This window comes from Lissotriton vulgaris, chromosome 2_1, assembly GCF_964263255.1.
Source record: "Lissotriton vulgaris chromosome 2_1, aLisVul1.2, whole genome shotgun sequence".
NCBI lineage: Eukaryota > Metazoa > Chordata > Amphibia > Caudata > Salamandridae > Lissotriton > Lissotriton vulgaris.
In genome coordinates, this window is record NC_141687.1 from 544,989,408 (window position 1) to 545,016,831 (window position 27,424).

At 45.2% G+C, this 27,424-nt stretch overlaps 1 protein-coding gene across 1 annotated transcript in view; it reads left to right on the forward strand.

Annotated features, from left to right (window-relative positions):
- Positions 1 to 27,424, forward strand: part of SLX9 (SLX9 ribosome biogenesis factor) — a 572,292-nt gene that overhangs the window by 539,838 nt on the left and 5,030 nt on the right. Inside the window, exons 4-5 of the mRNA XM_086955518.1 lie at positions 1,492 to 1,654; positions 19,269 to 19,340. Coding sequence (XP_086811644.1) covers positions 1,492 to 1,654; positions 19,269 to 19,340 — 235 coding nt within the window. The remainder of the gene's footprint in view (positions 1 to 1,491; positions 1,655 to 19,268; positions 19,341 to 27,424) is intronic.

Here is a 27,424-nt window from a genome sequence, read left to right on the forward strand (position 1 = left end):
TTTTGTACAACTATGATTCTGTAAAGCGCTCTGATGCCCTAACGGGTCAAGTTTGCGCTCTATAAAACACCAAAATAAAAAATAAATAAATCAGCTGATGCTGTCCGTATACTTTATGCTATGTTGAAGTAAAGCTCACATTTCACTTTAGATTATAATACCCATGTCATCGTCTGCACAAAGATGTATTTCTGGAAGCTACGATCACACTCTTAATTTGGAAAAAGTAATGAGAGGTGGGTAGGGGATTTGTTTCAGGTGTGATCGGCAGGGAGAGGGTTCATGTAACATATTTGTACCACTTGCCTTTGTCATGTCTCTTTTGTTTGTGACAAGCTGGGTTGTATTTCATTTGCAGTTCCTATTACATTTGAGAGCCTGATTCCCAGCTGTGCCTGCAAGGTGTGAGACGTTCTAGCTTCCTGAATGTTTTAAACACCCGGTCTTTTGGACCTTGCCTACAGACAGCTTTTAGTTGTTTATTTTCAAAGAACTGTTGTGTACAATACCAATAATTAGAGTTCGCTTTTGGTCAGCAATTGATTTCCATAGGCTCGCTCTCTTGTCAATCTTGCTTGCTTCCTGTTCAGTGTATTTCTATCACCTTCTTGTTTTTATCCCTCCCCAGTAGCATAACTTCTTCACCATCCTTTTGACTAGGTGACTTGTATTCTTCTACAGCTCACATCAGAGAACTATTTTTTCTTTTCGTTTCAGCACTCCCTGTGAGTGCATGTGTTTTCATAGTCAACCCCTCATATGCTGCTTCCCCCTCACATCCCCGCCCCATGCTCGCCTTGTTACTCCTTAATACTCTCAGCTCATCCGTAAAAGCAAATCAACAGAAATATTTTTGACAGTGTTTGAGCCAAGAGCAGACATTATTGGTTGTGCTTTGCTTTATCTCCTGTATTCCACAATTAGCAAGAAAGCCCAGGCCTTCACACACAAAGGTGGCATTTTTCGCACTGGAGGAAGGGCGGACGGTTTTGTGAACCTACTGCTTTGCACCAAGTGGCTTTAAAGTTATCTTCATTTCGGCATTTTGTTTAAAGTAAAATACGCCTTGACCAGCGGTTTCCTTTAAATTCTGACACTTGCTTAGGCTCTGCCTCTGACAGCGGTTATGTTCTTTTCTGCTAATAGACATCTGTGTTATTTGTAAGCTAAATCACACACAAGAAGTTTTTTTAATTCTGTTCTGTTTCTTTTGTGAAAAATATTTTAAAAACAAACCATGCTATTCATAAAGAGTGGTAATATTGAATTCGGTGTTCTTTAAGATGTGCTTCCTTTTCCTCTATTATTTTGAAGGTTTTTTCTTTTCAAATTCTTTTACATTTTTTCGACTAACAAGCATTTTGAAAGTCAGTAGCTTAGAATTCGCATTATAGAAGCGAGACATATTCGCCTTGCCAATGCATATGTCTGTTCCAGTGACTCTCCCAGTGAAAAAAGCATTAAATGCGGTCTGTCTTCTCTCCCTATCAGAAATAGATACACTGAAGCTTGCCCAGCAAAAGCTGAAAGAACAAGCTAAGAGGAAGGCCACACCTGTGGTGGGGGACATGAGGGCACTGGTGGATGCCCTGCCCGAGCTTTCTGACCTCATCACAGTCCGCAAGCCCAGGATGCCGCGGAAACAGCCGAAAACGTAAGTGTGGCATCTTATCGGACTCCTCATTTGTCCTGGAAATATCTGCCAATTGTGTCTGCATTCATTTTTTACATGAATATTCCAGAAGTGTCCTGCCATCGTTTACTATGCCTATGAAAAAAATGATATCTTAACTTGGCCTCCTGCATTTCTGTACCCTCTTACTACTTGAAACATAATGCAATTTTCACGTCTAAATAACTCATGTCTGTTCCATGCACCTGAACAAAAACCGGTGACGTTGGCCCAATGACTGACCATTTGCATTATTAGTCCCAAACCCAGAGCCTCAAACTCCCTTCGCCACCTATGGAGGACATGTAGGTTTGAGATCCATTGTTGCACAGTTCAATGCCGGACTTGGGTGTATATGTCATCCATTATAGAATCTGAATCGCTTGGCTGGTCCTGTGATACAGTGGCATGGTTGTATTGGTTAGGTTCCAATATTTTGATAGCATGGTTGTGTAGGATAGATTCCATGACGCTATGGGAGAGGTGTGTGGAGTGGATTCTGAGTCTCTATGGTATGGTAATCTAAAGAGTTTTCATGACTAAAGGATATGGTTATGGTCGCTGGTTTCTATGACTAAATGGCATAGCCGTCCCTACTTTGTTCCATAACTCAGTGGTATGGTATGGTAGAATGGATTTCATGGTATGGTAATTTGTGCTGGGTTCCATCTCTCAGTGGTATAGTAGCGTAAACTTGTTTCCATCAATCAGTGGTATGGTCATGGAAAGTGTATTTTATGACTCAAATGCTATGCTCCTGTAGGCTACATTTAACAATTATTAACCACAGAGATTCTATCAAAAAAGTGAAAAAGTGATATTTTTTATAATTTTAACCAATTTTGACAGGGTGCTAGGCTCTCTCTTACACATGGAAAGATGGGAGCACAATGTGCTTTTTAAAATACCCCTCACACTCTAAAAAACCAGCTAGAGTCATGCTTCATCATAGGGGTCTTCCCGCCCCTATAACGGGACGGGGCGTGCTACGACCAGACGAGATACGCGGGAGCACTAAGATGTGACAGAGGCTATGTGTGGGTGCATAGGTGTCAGTGAAGGTGTAGGGACCTAACACTAGTGGGTGTGCAAAAAGTGAGAAAAATGGAAAAAGTTTAAAAATTCCCTGGCTTGGTAGAAAAAAACAATTTTATTCGCTTCTCCAGCTGGGAACATTAAGAAGGGATTGTGTGGTAGAGCATTAGCTACTACCTTGTCGACATGTTTCGTAAGCAGTCCCCTACTGCTTACTCATCAGGACCAAAAAACCGATCCCTACTGTTAATACTCAGTTTCTAACAAGTAGTGCCTACTGTCCTAAAAACAACCAACAAAAATAAGTTGGCTGTTTTGGCTTCAGGGCATGAGTTGGCCCAGGTGAAGCAGAAAAAATCGACCCATTGTGGTCTTTATCTTAATAGTTAACAGTGCCCCATGAGTTTGCAGGCGAAGGGTATTTCTGCGCAGTTTAATTTCTGCCAGAATAAGAAATCATTATTCCTACCCCCGTGCTCCTCCGAGGATGACTCTAGCTGGTTTTTAGTGCTCGCCTGTCGATGCGCATGCGCATCGAGCAAGCGAGAGTATTGGGACTTATCCACTCTTTCCCCAACTTGCAAGGAATCGTGGCGATTCCTTGCAGTGCCCGTGACTTTTAAGCTCAATGCGCATGCGCATTGAGCTTAAAAGCGCGTGCACGTCCGTCTTGGTTTACCCGCTCCGCCCCCTCCCCTTCCCGCCGTCTCGCATTTCCCCTGCCGCATCAAAGGCTTTCACGGCCGGCCGGCCATGCTCTCAGTTTCACGACCGGCCGGCCGTGTGAATTACATTCCAAAGCCCGCTCTCCCTGCTCCGCCCCCTGCTCCGGCCGAGACGCATTTCTCCTCCCTCCTCCCCCCTCCTGGGTCAGGTTACCCTGCTTTCTCTTTCGCTTTTTTTTCACTTGCCACCCCTACAGCCAGCACACACATCTGTAAGATGTTGGGGAGGGAGGGACTTCGAGCACACTTAGCAGCAGAGCAACTCAGATGGAAATCGTATCGGCAATACGAAAATAAAAACAGACAGCCTTTCCTTTCCCGCAATTCCCTCTGACATTCCAGAATATTCTCTCTCTTAAGCATCCACTGTGGTAGCATGCTGCATATATCGTATCGGCAATACGAAAATAAAAACAGACAGCCTTTCCTTTCCCGCAATTCCCTCTGACATTCCAGAATATTCTCTCTCTTAAGCATCCACTGTGGTAGCATGCTGCATATAGTCCCACTAGCCGTTTACTCCCCTCATTAAAGTACCTAGAATTCTAGAGTTGTTTTTCATTTTGTCAACACAGACACACCCATTTGGCAAGACCGCATCAACAGTCCTCCCACGTCCAAAGTCGGCTGCATCTGTTGCTTTCCCTATTGTTGAAAATTCATGCCTTAATCCTATTTCACTTTATTCATGAAAAGGTCACCCCGAGTGAAACGAACGGGACGCGATAGCTACCCCACGGATGAATACGGCTTAAACGTCCGCTGTAGAACATGCAAACAGCAAGCTGGCAACCTCGGGAAGTACGATGGAAGATTATTATTACTACAATAAATAGAATGACTTCAATTCATAAAGGGGTTGCAGCGACTTAGTCTTGCAGTACTCACTCTTGCGTTGGTCCTGGATTCCAGGAGTAAGACAGAGAACTATGGGAGTAAGTCACCTACAAATATCTTTCTGAATAGCCCACGATGAGTTTATAGGGACCTTGCTAAGACATATTTTGCAGTTTCATAGTGTAGCACATACTATATGCTATTATTACTCAATTGAAAGAAAGTCCGTTTCTAGACCTCAGATGGATGAAAGAGAGCGTAACACAGCCATTCTGGAATTCAAAGCTGTAATTTACAGATTACAAAGATTTCAGCAGAAGGGGCACGATTAGTAATGCTTTTTTTTAAAGTAGGTGCATCTTTCTCCAATCTTAGATGTGATTTACTTAGAATTACCAGGAGTAAGACTTGCTTCCTCATGGTTTCCGGAAGAAAGCACATCCTACTCTTCAAAAGGACTCTCAAAAAATAATTTATAAATCAGGCTTGGATATTCTGTTGTAAATCACGTCTAATATAACTACTCATAGACACAGCTTTGTGAATTGTGCCTTGAGTATTCAATTTCACAGGAACGAAGATGGCATTGTAAATCCACATTATCAGCAGTGTACCGGTGCCACAAAGTACCAAACAAAATCGGGACCAGTCCATGTTTGACATACATATCAAAGCTCGGAGTCCCTTCAGGGGGTGCAGGTTGGCTCTCGGCCAGTCTAGTATCTGAGGGTCGACAACAGCATCCAAAACATCGTAACTTACTAAAACACGGCATCTTTACTTCGGTGTGAAAGAAAACACTTCACCACAGACCAGCTCGAGCTCGTTCATACACACATATAAACATATATTAGAAAACCACACGCCCACATATACAATGTCTCAAAACACGTGTTACCAAATGGGACAAGGCCCGTCGACCAAGTCCTGGGGAACCTGGACTCTACCGCAGACCGAACAGTACACTAACTGTTCTGAGGACGGGGAACAGATCCGCCACCCGTGCGGCACTACGGATCACTGCGCACTTTACCGCGGGAAACCCAGATCTCACCTCCACTGAACCACCACACTAGGAGTTCAGGGTAAGCGCACCAGAGTCTGCCCACAGTGAGCCACACCTTCACCACAGTACCATCCGGTCGGATCGCTGCTAACAATTACATCTAAATACGTCCCCAACCATTGTAAATCCACATTATCAGCAGTGTACCGGTGCCACAAAGTACCAAACAAAATCGGGACCAGTCCATGTTTGACATACATATCAAAGCTCGGAGTCCCTTCAGGGGGTGCAGGTTGGCTCTCGGCCAGTCTAGTATCTGAGGGTCGACAACAGCATCCAAAACATCGTAACTTACTAAAACACGGCATCTTTACTTCGGTGTGAAAGAAAACACTTCACCACAGACCAGCTCGAGCTCGTTCATACACACATATAAACATATATTAGAAAACCACACGCCCACATATACAATGTCTCAAAACACGTGTTACCAAATGGGACAAGGCCCGTCGACCAAGTCCTGGGGAACCTGGACTCTACCGCAGACCGAACAGTACACTAACTGTTCTGAGGACGGGGAACAGATCCGCCACCCGTGCGGCACTACGGATCACTGCGCACTTTACCGCGGGAAACCCAGATCTCACCTCCACTGAACCACCACACTAGGAGTTCAGGGTAAGCGCACCAGAGTCTGCCCACAGTGAGCCACGCCTTCACCACAGTACCATCCGGTCGGATCGCTGCTAACAATTACATCTAAATACGTCCCCAACCTCGTCAAGTCTGTCAGAGCACCAACTCGTACTCTGAGTTCCCCGGAGCACACTAGCCCCAGGAGCACACCGGCTCCTCAAACCACTGGAGACACCCTAGTCTCCCGGAACACTCCCGTTCCTTAAACAGTCACAGGTGGACCACTCACCTTCCGTAGGCGGCACCGACCTCTACCGTTCTCCACCTCCGGCTGCCAAGACCAACACGGTCAGCTTCAAGTTCCGCCTTCTGGACCCCGGCGTAAGATCCGAACCGGGACCTCTCCCGATCAGCAGGGTGGGGCAGCGCTGCGAGAACCAAGCTCGGCATCAGATGGGTACCCGGGCCCACCGTGCCGACCAGCGGGTCCCCGGTCTTCTGCTACCAATTTACGGGTGAGAAAGATCCTTATCGCGGGGTCCTTATTCGGGCGCCATCTGATAAGCGTGGCTCAAATCCACCCGAGTGACCTACCGCACTCGCCTATAGTCGCTATATAGGAAGTCAGCCGGACAGTGGAGAAGAATAAGCAAAAGTCTTTATTAGGCCAAACAACACTCATATGAGAGGGCCCTGTCCGACCTCACTCCTAGGAGTGCGAACGAGAGGACTGACTCTCTGCATCACAGCAATACATTATAATGCAATACAGTAACGAGGGGTACGCCCCTTGTGGAAAGTTACCGAGCCTCAGACCAGTGAACAATGCTCTCATAGAGCAGGCATCTGCACCTGCAAGGGATACATTATTATCTCTACTCAAGGCCATGGAGCTAGGCTTCAGCGTCTCTGGGTATGAGAACATTACTGATAAAGAGACTTGTTAGTTTCGGCCACAGTAAGCTGAGAAACGAAAACTGCTGTCTTAGTACATTTCTGTATTCCTGCGGGAGGGGCATATGAGCGAGCAGGGCCCGCAGGCACAGAGGGTTACACAAAATGGTGGCACACGGGCTAAGCTAAGAAGCTAATATGATCACACGTACATTTGAATATAAGTAAAAGCAAGAATAATAATTCAGCATAGGTGCATATACGAATTTCATTAGTTAGTCATATGATGCTAACTCGCACATCATCATAGGGTAATTAGGGCATCGAAAAGTGAATTCTATCAGCTCAGGAGCTCATGTATATTAACTCACCCTCACCCTCACTCACCCTCAACACCTCACTCACCCTCACCCTCAACACCTCACCCTCAACCTCAACCCCTCACCCTCACTCACCCTCACCCTCACCCTCACTCACCCTCACCCTCACTCTCACTCACCCTCAACCCCTCACCCTCAACCCCTCACCCTCACTCACCCTCACCCTCAACCCCTCACCCTCAACCCCTCACCCTCAACCCCTCACCCTCAACCCCTCACTCATCCTCACTCACCCTCAACCCCTCACCCTCACTCACCCTCAACCCCTCAAACTCACCCTCACTCACCCTCACTCACCCTGACCATCACTCACCCTCAACCCCTCACTCACCCTCAACCTCTCACTCACCCTCACTCTCACTCATCCTCACTCACCCTCAACCCCTCACCCTCACTCACCCTCACTCACCCTCAACCCCTCACTCACCCTCACCCTCACTCACCCTCAACCCCTCACCCTCAACCCCTCACCCTCAACCCCTCACTCACCCTCATCCTCACTCTCACTCATCCTCACTCACCCTCAACCCCTCACCCTCACTCACTCACCCTCAACCCCTCACCCTCAACCCCTCACTCACCCTCACTCTCACTCATCCTCACTCAACCACCCTCAACCTCACTCACCCTCAACCCCTCACCCTCAACCCCTCACCCTCACTCACTCACCCTCAACCCCTCACCCTCAAACCCTCACCCTCACTCACCCACCCTCAACCCCTCACCCACTCACCCTCAACCCCTCACCCTCACTCACTCACCCTCACTCACCCTCAACCCCTCCCCCTCGACCCCTCCCCCTCAACCCCTCACCCTCACCCTCACTCACCCTCACTCACCCTCAACCCCTCACTCACCCTCAACCCCTCACCCTCAACCCCTCACCCACCCTCACCCTCACTCACCCTGACCATCACTCACCCTCAACCCCTCACTCACCCTCAACCCCTCACTCACCCTCAACCCCTCACTCACCCTCAACCCCTCACTCACCCTCACTCTCACTCATCCTCACTCACCCTCAACCCCTCACCCTCACTCACCCTCACTCACCCTCACCCTCACTCACCCTCAACCCCTCACCCTCAACCCCTCACTCACCCTCACTCTCACTCATCCTCACTCACCCTCAACCCCTCACCCTCACTCACCCTCACTCACCCTCACTCACCCTCACTCACCCTCACTCACCCTCAACCCCTCACCCTCACTCACTCACCCTCAACCCCTCACCCTCAACCCCTCACTCACCCTCACTCTCACTCATCCTCACTCAACCACCCTCAACCTCACTCACCCTCAACCCCTCACCCTCAACCCCTCACCCTCACTCACCCTCAACCCCTCACCCTCAAACCCTCACTCACTCACCCTCAACCCCTCCCCCTCGACCCCTCCCCCTCAACCCCTCACTCACCCTCAACCCCTCACTCACCCTCAACCCCTCACTCACCCTCAACCCCTCACCCTCAACCCCTCACTCACCCTCACTCTCACTCATCCTCACTCACCCTCAACCCCTCACCCTCACTCACCCTCACTCACCCTCACTCACCCTCAACCCCTCACCCTCACTCACCCTCAACCCCTCACCTTCAACCCCTCACTCACCCTCACTCACCCTCACTCAGCCTCAACTACTCCCCCTCACCCTCACTCACCCAAAACCCCTCACTCACCCTCACTCACCCTCAACACCTCACTCACCCTCACCCTCACTCACCCTCAACACCTCACCCTCAACACCTCACCCTCAACACCTCACCCTCAACACCTCACCCTCAACCCCTCACCCTCAACCCCTCACCCTCAACCCCTCACCCTCACTCCCTCACCCTCACTCACCCACACTCACCCTCACTCACCCTCACTCACCCTCACCCTCACCCTCACTCACCCTCACTCACCCTCACTCACCCTCACTCACACTCACCCTCACCCTCACACAGTGCAATAGTTCTCAGACCATTTCAGTTTGAGCTTTTAGAAATGTTTATGGCTTTTTTTATTTGTAATACTTTAGCATTGGCTACAGGAAACAAAAATGCTAAACATTTACAAAAAAAAACCCATAAACAATTCTAAAAGCACTAACTCTAATGGTGCGTGACCTATTGCATTTCCAATGCTTGTTTAGAGTGTGAGGGGTATTTTAAAAAGCACATTGTGCTCCCATCTTTCCATGTGTAAGAGAGAGCCTAGCACCCTGTCAAAATTGGTTAAAATTATAAAAAATATCACTTTTTCACTTTTTTGATAGAATCTCTGTGGTTAATAATAGCTTACTTTGGAGGGTGATTCTATCAGTACCTCTACGCTTCTCCCCTTTTGGTTTGGACTACATTTAACAATTCTCTGGTATGGTTGTGTGAGCTGGTTTCCATGGCTCGGCAGTATAGTCGTGTGGTCAGCCTTCCACATCCTAAGCTAGGAGATTGCTTGTTTTGAGCCCCAGCAAGAAGCTTGCATGGCCCATTGCCATTGGTCAGGTGTCTCTGGTCTCATTGAGACATGGCTGCTGCAGGCCCATGCGCAGTATCTACATTGGTCGGCCCCATGAAAAACCTATATCTAGTGCAGAGGAAAAGGCTCAAGTGAAGGCACGTTTCGAAGCTTGAAATTGACAGTTTCTTCACTAGAAGCCTTCATTGTTGTTTTTTTTTGTAGCATTTCTGAAGCCCCTGGCTTCAGTCCTACATACAGGGCTTCCTGGGTGAAAAATGTACCCATCGCAGATCCTGGAGCAGGGGCTATTAGAAGGAAAGGGGTGCAGGACATAGTTGTAAGAAATAATGTATAGTGCTTTATGAAATATGAAGAGGCTGCCATTTTGAGATCCCAAGATGCATTATGGGGGCAGAAGGAGAAGTATGTTTGACTATCTGCGGCTCCTTTAGTGGTGGAGATACTGAGGCTGGAGTAGCGGATTCCTTCCTCAGCCCCATTAAAAGGGCTTCAATTAGAGTTTGGAGGAAAAGCTGAATCCAGGAGGCAGCCCACTGGTGAAGCCTCCTGTTCCATATCACGCCTCAGGGGGAGGACATTCCCAGAGTGCATTCTACTCTTGATTTTAGCTCGAGAAATACTTGGATGTTGTATTTTTGCCAGATTTTAGGGCTGATTTGCAGGGTGGAGACTAGCCCGCTACTCTAATGCAGGGCACACGCGCCTCGGGGGTCGGCCACTCTCTACGTCATCGCGCCAAGTGCTGGGCGTTCTTCTCGACATGAACAACTAGAAAATATATATTTTTTTACTTCCCACTATCGCATCCTACATCCCCCCCCCCCCCACCTCCCCCACTGTGCTAAACAAGGGAGACGTCTCTCCGCGCGTCCTAATCCGAGAAGCTTTTCCAAACTCTTTTTGCAGCAGACAGACACTGAATAGGATTTGCAGGCGTCATTAATAAATAATAAAGGCCTGCTGGAATCCAATACCCCGCTGGGCCCCAGAGCGTTGCTGTGAAGGTTTTTAATTCTGATTTATAATGAATGAAGCCGCCAAAGTGTAATGAAACAATGCTTGCCATTCACGAAGGAGGTGCGCGCGACAACGCAGCCGTTACCACCAGAAGCTTTCGGCAAAGCCGGTGCCTCGACCACAAAACAGAGGGGAACTTCCGGTCGAGGGACAAAGCCCCTTTATTAACGTGATTAGCGACCACAGTTCCCCTGCACGAAAATCATTCTGTCGGTCTAAATAAATGTGTGAAAGTTTTGTGCGGCTGTAGACCACGCAGGGATCTCCCGCGCGTGGGCATCGGCGTGGTGTGTCCCAAAGGCAGTCTTGCTTGACATAAAAATGACGAGTACCATGATTCCGAGAAATATTCTGAGTCGGCAGCGGCCTCGGTCTGTTCTGCATTAGGTAAACGCAGACATCATTCCACCGCGAGCGAGCCAGTCTCAGAGGAGGCCAGATGCGATAAGAACACGCCCTGGCAAACCAGGAGAGCTGGCTTGTAATTTTAATTTCGGATGCACATAGTAATTGATAGCACTGTTACTGAAAGTCAAGTAATTTGTGGTTAATTCAGCACTGCACCACATAAAATATGTATCATAAAACATGTTCCACAATTTAAAAGCAGTGTCTGTGCATCCTGTTTACCAGCATCACTCTGTATTGTAAATAGTTACTGAATATAGGCCATGCAGACAGCTTCAGAGTCGAGCCAGTCCTAAAAAGGAGGGACTGGAGCCATGCCTAAATTCCCAGCTAGCTGCAGGTGACCTCCAGAGGAACAACTCTTCATCCTCCGCTAAGGTGAAGGAGCATCGCCCCACTGCTCTGAGCAGAAAAAAAAGGAAAAATAAAATGATAACACCATTATTATCATGTTATTTTTCGGAGCTACAGGTCTGGGTTAGGGGAGGAGTGGTTTATGCACTTAAGTGAGCATGACGGTTTGTCCGGCCATCTTTGGGCCAGCCAAACCGTAATGTGCATTTAGCATGTTCTCCACCTGGCTCTAATACACAGAATGGGTGCAGAACTTGCCTGTGTGCTTTCTGGACTCCTCAGCGAAGCAAAGATGGAGAGACTGAGGCGGCCATGAGGAGGTAAGTGTTATATAACCGTTTTTTTATATATATATATGACCATGTCATTTAAAGAATAAAGTACTTTTTTCACGATACCTGAAGTCTGTACCCGAGCTGTGATTCTTCACTTTCCATGCACCGGGAATATATATATATATATATATATATATATATAATATATATATATATTTTTTTTTTCCCGCCAGCCGCCACTGGGTGTAATTATCACAAGTGTTGCAGGTGCAGTGTCACCGGAGCTCATTGTTGTGGTGGTCAACAGGGACCCGGCTAAGGATATTTATTTATTATCTAGGAAGGGTGTGTGGGGAATTTTCCTTCCATAACTACACCAGTGTGCCCAGTCCCAAGTAGAAGGATACCCCAGACCAGACACTAGCCAATATAGGTAGCACTGGGATGTCCTTTTTCCTGGAGAGAGGAAATTATCAGTGGAGACAGTAATATGACTGTTCCTTCTTCCTTCTAAAGGATGGAGCCAATTCAGGTAAGTTCTAAGACGGAGATGTGGTTAGCACTTCAAACCTTGAAACTTGTGGACACCCGGGTTTGAATCCCGACATCAGCACTAGGTTATCCACACTTAATGTACATAATCTGCGTTTGTTTTCTAATCCCATCCTCAAATAATGTAAAGAGGTCTGTTGCTTACTAGTTAGGTTTGCACTATATAAATATCAATACGTACATACATGAGGAGCATGCTCGTGTATTGACTAAGGCTATATTTCAGTATTCCAAGTTTTGCACTAGTTATCGCATCCACAGTTTTTTCCTCCAGAATTCATAGCCTGTAACACCACATATAATTTGTGTGGTGGAAAAGGTGCATCATTCTGAGTTTCACACATCAGAACAGAAGGAAAACATGCAGTATTACTGAGTTTGCTTTCATTTTGAGATATATATAACTTGAAATTATACATTAACACTGCACCCAGTAAATATCTTACCCTGCCAGATTAGTATTTTTCGGATGCAATATTACCACAGATAGTTACGGGCAACTTTGTAATGAAACTCTAAGAGGCAGAGCAGTAGCAGTATTCCTTCTCTAGGACCAGGAATGAGGCCAAGCAAGCCGACAGCATCGCCAACCGGGTCAGCAGTACCAAAGTTCCTTTCTCTGTCCTAAGGATAAAGCCAGTGAAAATAAGTACTGTGATTGAGAGCATTTACATAATTCTGTACCCACAAAGTGGCCAACCCACTGAAACAGTAAGGAGTAGAACATGAAAAACGTCACTTCCCTGGGACCAGCGAGACAGCCTTTCTCAGCGAAGGAGTAACATAAGCAGCAGCCCTTCCCCAGGCTCAGTAAGAAAGTTCCAATTTACCCTTGCAGCCTTTTTGTGCCCTCGCCGCTATATAGCACTCCATTGCTTCGCAGCTAAGTTTCCACTATAAACATTTCCATGCATCTATGCCTATCTAAGAATGTATGACGTTACTACTCATACTAATACCACGCGTACCATTACAACGCAGGGATTACTACGCTAGTACATAACATAATATAACATAACATGTGTATTTGTAAAGGGCACACGTTCACCCGGAGGCATCTTGGCGCTGAATAACAGATGTTTATTGTTACCCAACTCAGTGGTACTCATTTTATCGACCTCAGATGGATGAAAGGCTGAGTGGACCCGCTGGGATTGGAACCTGAGACCAAGAGGCCGAACACAGGCCCCTGCAGTGAACGCATTAGTCCACTGAGGCACCAGACCCGCCTGCAATGACCTACCATTACAACGCATTATTTTACCACGAGTACCATTACAATGCAAAGGCATTCGTGCTAAAAGCATACACTTGGTAAAAGTGTGTAAGGTAAGTAACCCTACCCTAAACCTTAAATCAGTACGCCTGCACGATCCCCTGACCCCAAGCCCTTGCCTAAACCTCTACCCCTGCACAACCCCGACCCTTTCCTTACTCTAAACCCCTAACCCTGCACGACTCTCAATCCTTTCCCTACCCTAAATCACTACCCCTGCACGACACCCCTGACCCCCAATCCTTTCCCTACCCTAAACCCTTAATCACTACCCCTGCACAACTCCTCCGACCCCTATCCTTTCCCTACCTTAAACCATAGATCTCTACCCCTTCACGACCCCTCCGACCCCCAATCCTTTCCCTACCCTTAACCCCTACCCCTGCACGACCCCTACGACCCCCAATCCTTTCCCTATCTTAAACCCTAAAAACTACCCCTGCACGACCCTCCCCCAGCCCTCAGTCCTCTCCCTACCCTAAAACACTACACTGCACGACCTGAGTCCTCTCTCTACCCTAAACCCTATAACACTACCCCTGCACGACCACCCTGACCCCCAGTCCTCTCCCTACCCTAAACTCTAAACCACTACCCCTGCACAACCCTCCCCCTACCGCCAGTCCTCTCCCTACCCTAAACACTACCCCTGCACGACCCTACCCCCGACCCCCAGTCCTCTCCCTACCTTAAAACACAACTCTGCACAACCTGACCCCCTTTTACCATAAAATAGTAACCCAGACCCCAGGCTCAACCCACTTTACCTCTCTCCCCTCATGTTTCCTCTCTCCTCGTGGTTCCTGCGGTCTGAGGGGCAGTGTACCTCATTATGAGGAAACGGAAGAGCCTCTGTTTCCTCACGACGTGGATCACCTATATTTTTTTTACAACATACGTGGTTTTAACATACTTACCTTTTCAACGCAATTCGTTGTAAAGGTATGCGCAGTAAAATAAAGCACATGCGTTGTAAAAAAAAGGGAACTAAAGACTACGCGTTATTACAACGCATGCATGGTAACGCTTGCGTTGTAATGGCGTGATGGGTAACAGCTGCGATGTAATGGCTGTTTTCCCCTAGCTAAGCCAGACTGAGGAATTACTCAAGAAGAGCATGAACGGTATTCCTTCCACGCACCCAATTAGAGCGTCAAACTTTTAAAACCTGCATAGAAAATTGCCAAAAAGAAGTACAGGAGCAGCATTCCTTTTTTAGGCCCCATCGGCAAGGCTAATCTCAAACCAAGCAATTGCTAAGGGAGTGGAGGAGCAGTATTCCATCCCCAGGCTGAATGAAGAGGCCATGATTGTGTCCAGAATCTCAAGGAGGCTGAGCAAAAACATTATTCTTTCCTTGGGTCCAGTCAGAACCCCACAACAACAAAAGGAATCACTGGTAAAAAAAGAGTAAGAGCAGTGTTCCCCTTCAGTTTGACCTAGGTACCCATGTCGTGTAAGTGTTAAGAGGAAGAGCATACAAAATAATTGTTGTCGACTGAAAAGTTGAGGCTAGCTCAGGTAGTCACAGAGAGCCAGAGGGAACAAGAGTAGAATCATTGTCCAGACGCAGTGAGAGGACAGTGAGACTTGTCGTCTGACCAAATTGGAAGTGAAAGTGAATGAATTAATTTCCCAATAGCCTGAAGTTAGGTGAAGGGTGTGAGTGAAAGGGCAGAGCACTGACAAGAAAGTAAGTTTTGAACTAGGGAATATCTCTCACGGTATGCTCCAGAATGATACTGTTTAGCAGCGTTTATATAGTGCTTTATATCGCTGATGGAGTTGCAAAGGAACCCATTGAGATGCATCAGGAGCCTGGGTGTTCTTTAAGAGTGTAGGATTGAGCAGGATGTTGTTAATAGGCTCAGTTATATGGTTGTTGTTGGGTGAGGTGCTCCAGGTTGAAGACATGTTCTAAATATGTTGTGCCAACACTGCTACGCAATCGCTTGAGTGTGGCGTATTAATGTAAGAATAGACATAGCCGTGAATGCAGAAGTCTACGTTTAGTATTTGGATTCATTGTAACACAGTCTTTGTAAACATGGGAAAAACCAGGTTTTTAGTGATCTCTAAAATGCAATATGGTTCAAAATTACTCTAATTCTTGAAAAGTAGCAAGTTCCATATCCTAATCACTGAAACTTTAAAAGACTTTCATGAAGTACAAGATTTATTTACAGAAAGGACAGATGGGTGGAGTTAGCCTAATTCGAAGACCTTGGCAATGGTGGTAGGTACTAAGTCTGCTGTAGGAGGTGAGGTCCAGAGCAGTGAACGTCATGAGTAGCTAGGCAGATTACTTTGCAAGTGATCTGCCTATCCATAGGTAGCCACTGTAAAAACTGAAGTGCAGATGAACTGCGTGACTTTATATTAAGGGGAAAGAGATTATTTGCAGATACATTCTGGATTCTCTGTAGCTTCTAAATTATTTTGGTGGGGTACTCCGAGGTATATACCATTGGCATAATGTAGATGGGAGAATACTAGATTGATAGTAGCTTGTACCTTTTGGTGGAATCCTAGTTAAGCAATGACTTGTTGTAGACACTTGACCATTCGAAGGGAACCCTTGGTTACATTATACACTTGCTAAGTCAGGGCGAGGTCCATATATCTATGGTCAATTGCATGATTGGAGTGCCAGTTTAGGAGGTTGACCATGTTCTTTTGGTGAGATGGGGCAGCTGGTAGATGATCCATTTCCCACTAGCCTGCATTTCAGTGTTAATTTGTAGTAAGTCATTGGCATTCACTGTGGCATTGGACTAAGATGGTGTGGAAGCTAGCAAGCTGAGAGTGATACAAGAGGGAGTGGAAGGGAAAAGTGATGAGGGTGCATGAAGATTGAAAGTACTAGGTGGAAAGCATGGATGTGTTCAGGAATGAACGGGTGAGATTAGGGTCAGCAGGGTCAGATGAGGAATGGTTTGTGAAGGTAAGGGGGCGAAGTGAAGCACAAAGACTGGTAGATCGAATTTAATTAGGTAATGATTTTAGTCTGAACTAGCAGAATCCTGCTATATAGCTAGGTCTGTCAACATTTATAGGTTCAGATTTTTAGCTGTGAAGTAATAAATCCAGAGCCAAGCAAGCTAAACTACCAATATCGCATGTACGTTTTTTTAGACCAGGTTCAGTGGAGGTCGGAGAATGTACATATGGGATGATGTACTTTGCTTTGAGAAGCTGAAGCTCCACTACAAAAGGCAGCTAGTTATTGATAGAAAGCCCTATGGAAATAACATATTGGATCAATCCTGGAGCAGTTAATGTGAATACCTCGGGTCTAAATAAATACCATAGTGCAGGTCCGTTGGGGGTAACTCAGTAGTATCTATAAGTGTAGTCCTGAGCGAGAGACACCACAGTAGTTGTTCAACAGATTTATCTGATGAATAGCTAAGGTGTGTCCTTGGGATTTAAACTGAAACCTCAGCAGTGGGTCTGTCGGGATTATCCAGTGGCAACAAAAGTGGAGTCCAAATGTGAAGTCCTTGACAATGAAGTAGGGTCAATACAGGACGAACTAAGGGGCTTCTGGGATTTAAACTAGACCACTATAGAGGGCATGTGGAGATCACCCAGAGATAGCTAAAGCCAAGCCCTCAAACAGGAAGTAGACCCCAAAGAAGCTTGCCTGTGGGGTCAATTTAGGAGCAGTTCAGATTCTATCTGGGATTTAAGAAGAATCAGAGTAGTTGACTCATAGGGTTCACAAGGACCAAGTAAGGCTTAGCCCTGGGATTTAAATTGACTGTAGTCAACTCAGAAGCGGCTGAACACTGAGTAATGAAATGAAAAATAGCTATCACCCGTGGACGTGTGTTGAGTCCACCCATGAGCATCTAAAGTGCAGCTCTAAGAATATTGGATAGGCACCACATTAGTGGGCCCTTGTAGATGTTGACAACTAGTTTGTGTGAAGGGCAGAAGACATGGGTCCAGAAAGTAGGATTAGTGAACTATGTTGTAGTAGCACCTAAGTAGTAGTCTATAGTTTCCTCTGACAATACAGCAGGACTACTTTGTGGGAGCAATGTGTTAGGTAAATACAGGAGATGGTAGTTATTATGGTAGGGACGGTTAGGACAGAATTTCTGGCTCAAGTCTCTTTCTAAGCCCACTCAGGGAAGGAGGCACCTTTTACCCGAAATCCCCAGCTGGATGCCCTAGGAGGAGAGATTAAGTAGGCGTCATAACTAATGAACGAGTACAAACTATATACGGAAAAGGCTGGGGGAGGAGGTAGAGTAAGACAGAGGAAAAATCCATATTTACGTCTACCCTAGATACAACTTTAGCTGTGTCCAGCCCCCTTCATCCATTGGTATTTTCGAGTGTCCTTTCCATTTCACTTTTATTCTTTACTGCACTTCCGCCAATGGCTCTTTTCACTGTTAGTGACGGCATTTTGTTTGTGCTCATATGTATATGTGCCTAGAAAGTAGTCTACTTCAGTGCCTGGCTTGCGGTTGATCTCTACTTTCATTTCTTAGGGTTTAGCTCATTTTTGCAATAGGTATTTTTGTCCTTTTTTTTGCATTCAGCCATTAGACAGCAGCCTTTATACTTTTTTTACGCTTAAACTTTTAATGGCTTGTGCGTTTTTTTGCAGCATTTTTACCTTTATTACGTTTAAACTTTTAATGGCTACTATTGCGTATTTTTCCAAAAATCGAAATAAAAAATATAACTTCAGGTTTTCCCATACTTGTTGACTTTGAAGTTGACGGAGTTTATATTGGATATTATTAAAAATAAAATACCATAACACCAACCTGTAAAAAGGCACCTTCGGGGCCATTTACAATTTAGTACTCTGCAGGACGACTGCTGCTCTGACTATTGCTGGCTTATTCACTTTTACGTTTTTAGTTTACATACACCTCTTAATTAAGTTGAACTGAATCCCACGGTACGACATGTGATATAAATATTTTGAATATATGATGTTACCACGAATACAAGTTCCACGCATGGCAATACCACGCGAATTTTAGTTCGCAAGTGGCTTTACCACGCTGGAATTTGCAACAATGGATTACACCACGCATTTTAACTTCCATTAAACACAAATAATAAAGATTATTTTCTTACCTGACACCTTCCTGTCTTTCACCAGCAGCCCGTACTTCCATCCACCATCGAAACAAGCGTCAAAACACGTCTGCCAAAATTAAAAAAGGACTGCTATTTTGACGTAACGGCACGTCTTTGGGGGAGGCACTTTCCTTTTACCTCGTTGGTACTGAAGTGCGTTTTTTTTAATTTAATTAACCCGCTCCTTTGTTTATTTTTGGGGGGGAGACCCCCCCCAGGCCCCCCCAGCCCCTCCCCCAGCCGACCCCCGCCAACCCCCCAATCCCCCTAGCCAGAACGTATATGCGTGGCAAAGACTGGCGTTGAAGGCATACGCGTGGAAAAGACGTTTGCGAGGTAAGTGCCTCGTAGTAAACGTCACGCGTAGAAAAGCCTTCGTTGAAAATGATGTTTCCCAAATATTTTACTCTATGGCAAGGATCAGAGGTATTGAAATAGAACTCTTTTAATTTAAGGACTCCTTGGCAAACTTATCACATAATTAGTAGGTATAATGTTACAGGGGGGCCAGATTCTGTCCAAATAGGACTTTTGAAGAGGTCTGAGTCTTGTTCATTGCGGTGCTCATAGGATAGATGAACTTTGGCATCTGTGTAAATAAACTGTTATCTTCTGCTTTCTTGCAGAAGTGTTAAGAAGAAGGTGGTGGAGCCCACAGACTACAGTCAGATGAAGCCAGCCCAGAAACGCCGGCTCGTGTAAGTACTAACCTAGCACGTTGCACGTTTTGTGGCAGGTAAACAAGATTTCGTGAAGCTACAGCGATTCAGAGCCTACATCAAAGTGTGTCTGTTGAGAAATCAAATGAGATCTCTGTTTTAATAGGGGCATCGACGCCATTGCTTCACTGACGCAAACACTATCTTTAGAAGGTAGCATTGTGTATGTCTTGCCTGTTGAAGATCATTGCATTGCTATGAGAAAATAACAGTAGCAGCCTTATTGCTATGGGTAGCAGCAGCTAAAATGGTTTTCCGTTTCATACCCAAGGCACTGTCTTTACTATTAATACCATCAGTGGTCATCAGAGCAGTAAAAAGGGCTAGTGGCAGCGCAGGGAGGGGAGTTGGGGAATTTAAATAATATAAAAACGACTTGCCTGCTGCTCCCGCTGACGCCTATTTCCCCGTTTCTCTAGATCCGGCAGTCAATGGGACAAAAAGCACAGGCTCCCCACCCAAGCCAAACGCAGCTCTCATGTTCTACCTAGCATCAGAGAAGTCTCGGGATTGGCCTGAGCGGGCTGGTCTGACGCTTGCCCTGGCATAGGGAGCCTGTGTCTTTTCTCCACCCGCCAGAACAACACAGCTTGGTTGGAGAAACATAAATGCGCATGTCGGTTCGGCCGTCATAAGGGCTGGTCAAACCAACATGTGCACTTAAAGTGACCACCTCTACTCCTCCTTGCCATGGCCCGCCCCGTCCTAAACTCCATCAGCTTCACGGCTCACACAGTGATAAATAACATGATAATAACATTGTTTTATTATAATTTTATTTATCATCTGCTGGCTCTGAGCAGTGGGGCGACGCTCCTCTGCCATTATGGAGGAGCCGCCGCCCCTGGAAGGGACAGAAAACAAAGTCCTAGGAGCCCTCTTTTATTTCTAAAGTTTCCAACTCTTGCTCTTCCCCAAGGCCTTCAAATAAACGATGCTAGATGGTTCAGAAGTGGGACACGGTCCACCCTGTGAGGTCATTCAGGTCAAAGGGTATGTAATATCACCTCCACTTCCCCTGTCATTTTGGTGAATTGACATCCATGCATATTGCTCAAAAACTCCCATTCATCAAGCCATCTTGCTCAAGATCAGCCATAAAACTAGGGGATCATGCTGCTGGTGTGGTCTAGCTGGTATGGTTTCAGGTGAGCTCTGGCCTTCCTCCCTGTAGTACTGCAACAGCTCATGTGCCTACGGCTTGGCGTCGGTGTATAACTAAAGAAGTGAGCGAGGAGGCAAAGGCTGGAGTAAACAAGAACCTGATGAAAAGCAGACTGTTTGAAGGAGTCTTTTGATGAAGAGGGCTCAACGGTGTGCAGAGGTTTCTTAATACTCGGAGGTATTCACGCACCAGCAGAGGCGCCGCTCTTTACCCTCCCCCCTATGAGTTAGAAGTGGTAGAGCCACAAAGAAGGGAAATATGTTTATTAAATATGGTTTAAGGTTAATGATTTATTGATTTGTACACGGCCACAGCTGACTCTCAAATACCGTAAAACAAACAGCAGGGTTTCCATTTCATAGAAGTCTTATTGGCTGGTGGCCACCAAGCTACTTATGAGTTGCAACATAGAACTCGCGGAAGGGAAGGGGAAATGCAGGAAGCCTCAGAACGGCCACGCTTGTCGCAGTGGACTGCTCTGCACGAAGTTTCATGGAGTCTCTCCACTGTTCTACTTTTCAAAAAAGCAATTTAAAATTTCCCTTTACAGTATGACTAAAGTGTCTGGGATTGCATTGAGTTTGTGGCTTTGTGCAGGTCCTGTAGAAGTTTTAATCCTTACGCTTCCTCAAGATTCCAGACGCACATCGATTTGAACCCGACAGCCATTTTTGGCGGTTTCTATAATGCTGCCAAATTCATTGATTAAAAGGGCTTATTGTGTACTGGTTGCCACCGCCTTTTGTGGAAAGAGCTGGCACTCTCACATAAGTTTTTAAAATGTGCAGTGTCGACCTAAAAAAGCGGTAAACATTTACCACTAACAGCCTATCCTATCACAGAGACGGAGGTTTTAGTGAGCCCCAGGTCTGAGTTTTGGCTCGTTATGTTATCAATATTTGTTTAGTATTTTCTATTAATAATATCTCAAACTGCGTGTCCACTTAGTACATTTCGGAGATTTCCATCAACCCATATTCATGGTTGTTCGGTTCTGTCTGGGTAGTAGAGATATGTTAAATGTTTAGTGCACTAATGCTTGCTTTGGTTAATTTGAAAGTAAAATGTGATTGATCCTGTCCAAGATTTTTGTAGTGTGTTGTGTGTATGAATGAGTTTGCCTAAGCATGTTGACAGTCTTTCAACTGAGTGATTAGATGTTCATAGGGTAACCTGCCTGATTGTGTTTTTGTTTCATTAATTTATTGTTTATTCTTGGATGATACAAACATTAATTACTTTCCAATGCCAACAAGCATTGGCAATGCCAATAGATCGGACTTTAAATAAATGTTGTATGGTAAAATGAAGCCTCATAAGTAAATAGCATTGGAAAGGATATGTATTTGTCTGGAAGCAAAGGACTGTAGAATAATATTGGTGTAGGTTAAAAGCTCAGGTGACAGTTGCACTGTCAAGCCAGGCCTGACCACCCTTGTAGATTAATGGCTTACCTACTCCCATCTGTGCTGCTGCCAGAGCAAAAAACCATAAAATATCCAGGTATATAAAACCCTTTAATAGCATTAGAATTACATGTCTGTAAGCTCGAGCTTAGGCAGCTGGATAAATAAACAAAATGATGCCATTTGTGTGGAGGGCAAGCACTTTTTTGTGGGAGTGCACAAATTCTGGCCAATCAAAAGATGCACCTCTCTTTTTGTGTATTGAGCCAAATCCCCTCCCTAGTGATTGTCACAAAAGTGTTAAAACGAAGTATTCTTCAGTAAAAAATTCTAGCAATCATTAAATAATCAAAGTAGTCAAATAACAGTAATTATTATCAGTCTGGGCACATTGCAGTTCATATTGTTCTTAAAGTGAGTCTTCGGATATCAAGGTTTAAAGTGGTAGTTCACAATGACATACGCTTCCATCACAGAATATTATAAAATTGACATTGCGCTTGTATGTTCTATGTACTTGATATCAGGCGTGATTCATCCCTTTAGGGATCTCTCAGCGCTGCACTGTAATTGACTAGACAAGAGCTGTAGCGGTCGACTTTGAAGCTGGGGACCCGGGTTCTCAGTAGGGACGCTCAACATCCTTTGACTCTGGGCAAAAAGCCCCCAAAAAACATGTTTTCAGTAATTTTTAAAAATGTTTGAAATTGGAAGATAACCGGATATGCAGAGGGAGGGAATTCCAATAAAACGGCGCTAGATAGGAAAAAGCCCTTACCCAAATTTAACGGTACGTGTGCAGGAAAACTGTAACAAAGCTTTATTAGAAGATCTTAGTAGTCTGGTGGGCCTATAAATATTACATTTTTGTTGCAAGTACATGGGCCGAGCCTGATGCAAGGCCTTGTGTTTTGGGCAACACAGTTTAAAAATTGCACATTTCTTTATTGAAAACTAGTGCAGAGTTTTAAGGATGGGCGCTGAGGGTGACCAGGCTGGCATATTGCATATTAATCTTGCAGCTGTATTTTTCACCACCTGCAGTTTGACCACCAGCGCAGTATTAGCACCCGCCAGCAATGCATTGCCATAACCCAGGCGCCAGGACTAATGTTTTCCTGGTGGTGGAAGGCAACCAAGGGAAAACCTTTTTTTGCAGTTTCATTGTGGCAAATCACATGCCACATGTTGTGTTGACCTGCTCTCTCATAGATAACTCCTGGTCGATTTTTTTACTTTTAAGTTCTTCAGTACCTGCTTAGGAAGGGGAGCCGGACCGAGATCGGAGGGCCACCAATCTGGTGAACACACTTCCCATGCGTTTCTAAACAGTACGATCTTGGATTTGTCACTATTTAACTGGAGACAATTTGAAGTCATCCAGTTAGCGATTTTTCCGATACAATGCTTGAATTGCTGCTGCATCTGGTTTGACTTGGGTCTGAAAGGAATAAGCAACTGAGTGTCGTCAGCATATGACACGATCTTCACTCTGTAGGATCTCACAACATGGGCTAAAGGGGGCATATATATATATTGAATAATGTAGGGATCAAACAGGAGCCTTGGGGGACTCTTTTATTGTCTGTTATCTTCTTAGATTTAAAAGGTCCCAAACATACTTGTTGGGAGTGATTGTCGAGGAAATCCGTAAGCCACATCAGAGCCCTACCATGGATATCTGCTTCATGTAATCAGTTGATCAGGATGGAGTGGCAGATCTTGTCAAATACTGGCAATAAATCCAAAAGGACCAATAGGAATATGGTCCCTATTTCAAGTGCAATCTGGCTACTGTCCATGACAGCCACCAGTGCTGCTTCTGTACTTTGTAGCACACGAAAACCTGACTGTTCAGGATGTAAGCTCGTATTGACCTCTAAAATGTCTGTTAATTGTTTATTAGCATGGCTTTCCAGGATCTTACCAAGCAGAGGCAATAATGACATCAGTCTATAGGTTGCTAGTTCCTCTGGGTTAACAAAAGGCTTTTTAAGATGGGATTTGATTTGTCCACACTGCCAATCCGCTGGTAGAGTGGTAGATTTTAGTGACAAGTCGAACAGCGCCTTTATTGAAGGTGCAAAGCACTGTGCCAAACTGGAAGTGATTCTAGGAGAGCATGGGTCTAGTGGGGAACCTGTTTTTGCTAATGACAACCATTTCTGAACTTCCTTCTATAGAATAGTTCACATGCCTCCAAAGAAGCTTCGGCAGCCAGATGAGGTTGTTTCCAATCCAGTATCATATCTGAATGCTGAAGGCATACTGTAAAGTTTTTGTATATCGTGTTTATTTCAAAAAAATGTAAAGTTGCTAATCAAATCACAAAGAGTCTGCGAATATGGAATAGAAGTAGAGCAGGCACAAGCTTTAACAAAGCTATTTCGTATGTTATATAGCTCCTCTTTGGAGTTGCCTGCTAGAGTGATTTTTGGGGGTTATGTAACTTTTCCTAGTTTTTTTTACATCTGCTTATAATCGCTTTGGGGCCTCTCTCGATATGCTGCTTTATCACTAAGATTTCATAGCCCATCATGAACGATAGACTTGATTTGGTATGACTGAGCAGTTAGGTCTCGGATCGAGAGGAATACTACACTCCCAGAGTCTACGACGTCCCTATCAGGTGCATAGATGCCTACCCCTAGGCTCTTAGACTGATGACAGTATGGGCTTGGGTTTAGGCACACTAGGGGCGCTTGAAGACCACAGGACGCAGACCCATAGCCGTTTTGTTCTAAGATTTCAGTATCTTGGACTTCTGGGAGACAGCCGGTGAGTCAGTTCCGGTTCTTCGGGGGAGAGGAGTACGGCAAGAGTCCCTTTGGGGGGAGCACATAGACACTTTAGAGCAAGTGAGCCTGTAAGTCTGTGGAGGGGTATAGTTTGAAGAGCAAATATTGCAAGATTGCCTGCCTGGGGGACGGCGCATAAAGAAGCATAATCAATGTAAAACCGACCTCTCTGGTTCCCTGACCAACCAAGTCCAGGCATTTCAGTTGTGTGCCTCTCTAAAGACTGAGACAGCAGCAGACAGGCATTTAAAGCACCTCACACTCTGTACCTCACAGAGGCTGCTGCCCCATTTGCACTGCACCGTCTTTTCATGTCTATATACTGAGCACGATATTTCCATGATTGAACAGAAAAGCATCGACAACCCTTTCATAATTTGAGCTTACAGAAGACTATGGGTGAGTGACTCCACTCACCCGTCACTGTTTCTTGCATGTTAACTAAGCACCCTAAAATGTCGGTCTCCAACTGTTATGGTCCTGATTGAAAGCCACAAGACCCGTATGGGGTTACTGGCAAAAACATGTCGACCCGATCACCAGATGTTGTGGTCTAATACCTGCCCACATCAACACTGCCCAGCTTTTAACCTTATCCTTGTCTAATTTATTATTAAAATCATCTCTATTGGCCAAGAGATAATTTTAAACATATATACCACTGTCTCCCTCCTGGTGGAGGATCCATTACTACTTGGAGAACAAGACACTCACGTAGTAAAGACGCTATCCACCTGATCATGCCGGCAGAGAAAAACATACACTGCGGGCAGTGACAACGTGGTTGAAGGTCTCGAGTATTTTCTAGAGACTCTGGTATACAAGTCCAGTGGTTCATTCTCTTGATCATCAGTTAACCAGAGTAGGAAGCTGGATGAACTTCTGCTCTCTATCTATCTCTATCGTGATTTGCATGATAGAACTTGGACAGCTGGTGATGCTAGAGTTCTGAAACTGGGCTGGGGGGATTGTGGTTGTAATGGGACTTGGTAACAAAAACTAGTTTGAATTGCCTGCATTACACCTACATTACCAGTAGCCCTTTTAACAGCACTCAAATAGAAGTAATAGAGTTTTTCAGATATGTGGATAGAGAACAAGAGTCCTCTGAAAACAATGGCAGGGGGTAGCAGATTCCCTCATTGTACAGGACATACAGTAGAGTTGGTTCATGGATCTGGACAGAGAGTTTATTACAAAATCAGGCCAGCAGCTTGTTTCAGAAAGCAGATAGAATGAGAAAAGGCCATATAGGTACACACACAATATACAGCAGCAACCTCAAAGAGCAGGACAGAAAGAGAAATAAGGACAGGGGACAGAAGCTTCCCTCAGGAATCATCACTGAAGAAAGAGGATCGCTTGCAGTGCTTAATTTGTAACATAATGAGTGCAGTGCCTGAGGCTGCACTCCGAAGCCCATGACTAGTCAGCACACCAAATATCAAGGCTGCGTAGTCTTGAATCTATACCAGGCCTCTTTAATGCGCAACCAGACACTCCCTGCTCCTTTATTTCACTCTTTGAGGTTCCTGTTTTCTCCCAGAGTGATGTTTTTTCCGTCTTTTCCCTTCCTCCTCCTTTCCCCTTTGTGTGTTTCCTTCTCTTGCTCGCAGGAAATCTTTGAAGTTGAAAAATAAGTGCTGGTCCCCAAAAAATGAATGCCGATGGCCCTTAATGGCTCAAATTAAGAACTGGTCTCTTGTGGTATAGCAGTTGGCTTGGAAAGCGTTTCATGCAGCCCAGAGGCCATGTACTAAAGGTAGTAGGGGGGCAAAAAATGATCAACAAGCATTGTCATTCGGAAGAATAACAAAAAATGCTCGTACCCCTCCAGCTGGTGATGCAGTACTACTCACTGTGTTTTCAATCTTATCTTATGGTACATTATCAGCAGAGAGGTAACTGATGTTCTAATCCCCAACATTGTGTGCGTGGTAAATTAACTTGCAGTAGAAAATAGCCTAGAGCCAATATGCTATTTACAAAAAATGTTTTCCATATTTGTTGAAAGATTTACTCACACGTACCAAGACTGGGGAGGGACTTGCCAGAGGGAGATTGCCCTCAACGTTTTAACACCACCTGCAACCCGCAAATGTTCTTTTTTTTTTTTTTTTTTTTTCTTCTTTGTCCTCATACGCCAGTAAAGATATTTTCGGTATTGATTATACAGAGAATCTTTATGGAAGCTCTTTTTGCAGACACCCAGTATAAGTCTCACGGTAACAACATGTGAACAGTCAGCTCAGTCTCCCATTTTACCAGACCCTCATAATCATTGGACATAGTTGATTCATAGTCCATCGAGCCAATTAATACAGGGAGTCCAAAAATGCTTCCTTCTCTTCCATGCCACTTTATCTAAACAAAGAGTATGCCTGATTGCCCTAACCCAATCTAAATATGTTGGTAGATTAGTGCTCACCCACAATTTACATATTTCCCTACGGGCTAGGATAATTAAATAAAGAAATAACTTATTACTGTCTTGAGGTACTTCCTCATAATTGGAGGGAATTCCCAAAAAAACTTGTTGCATACTAACCTGTATTTCATACCCGAAAAGGGCTTTCATACCTTCTTGTACTTCAAACCAAAATTGTGTAAGTGCGGGACAGGTCATAAACATATGGAGGTCATCTGCTTTTTCCAAATAGCACTTTGGACGGCGAGGAGTGGGCCCCTTTGAAA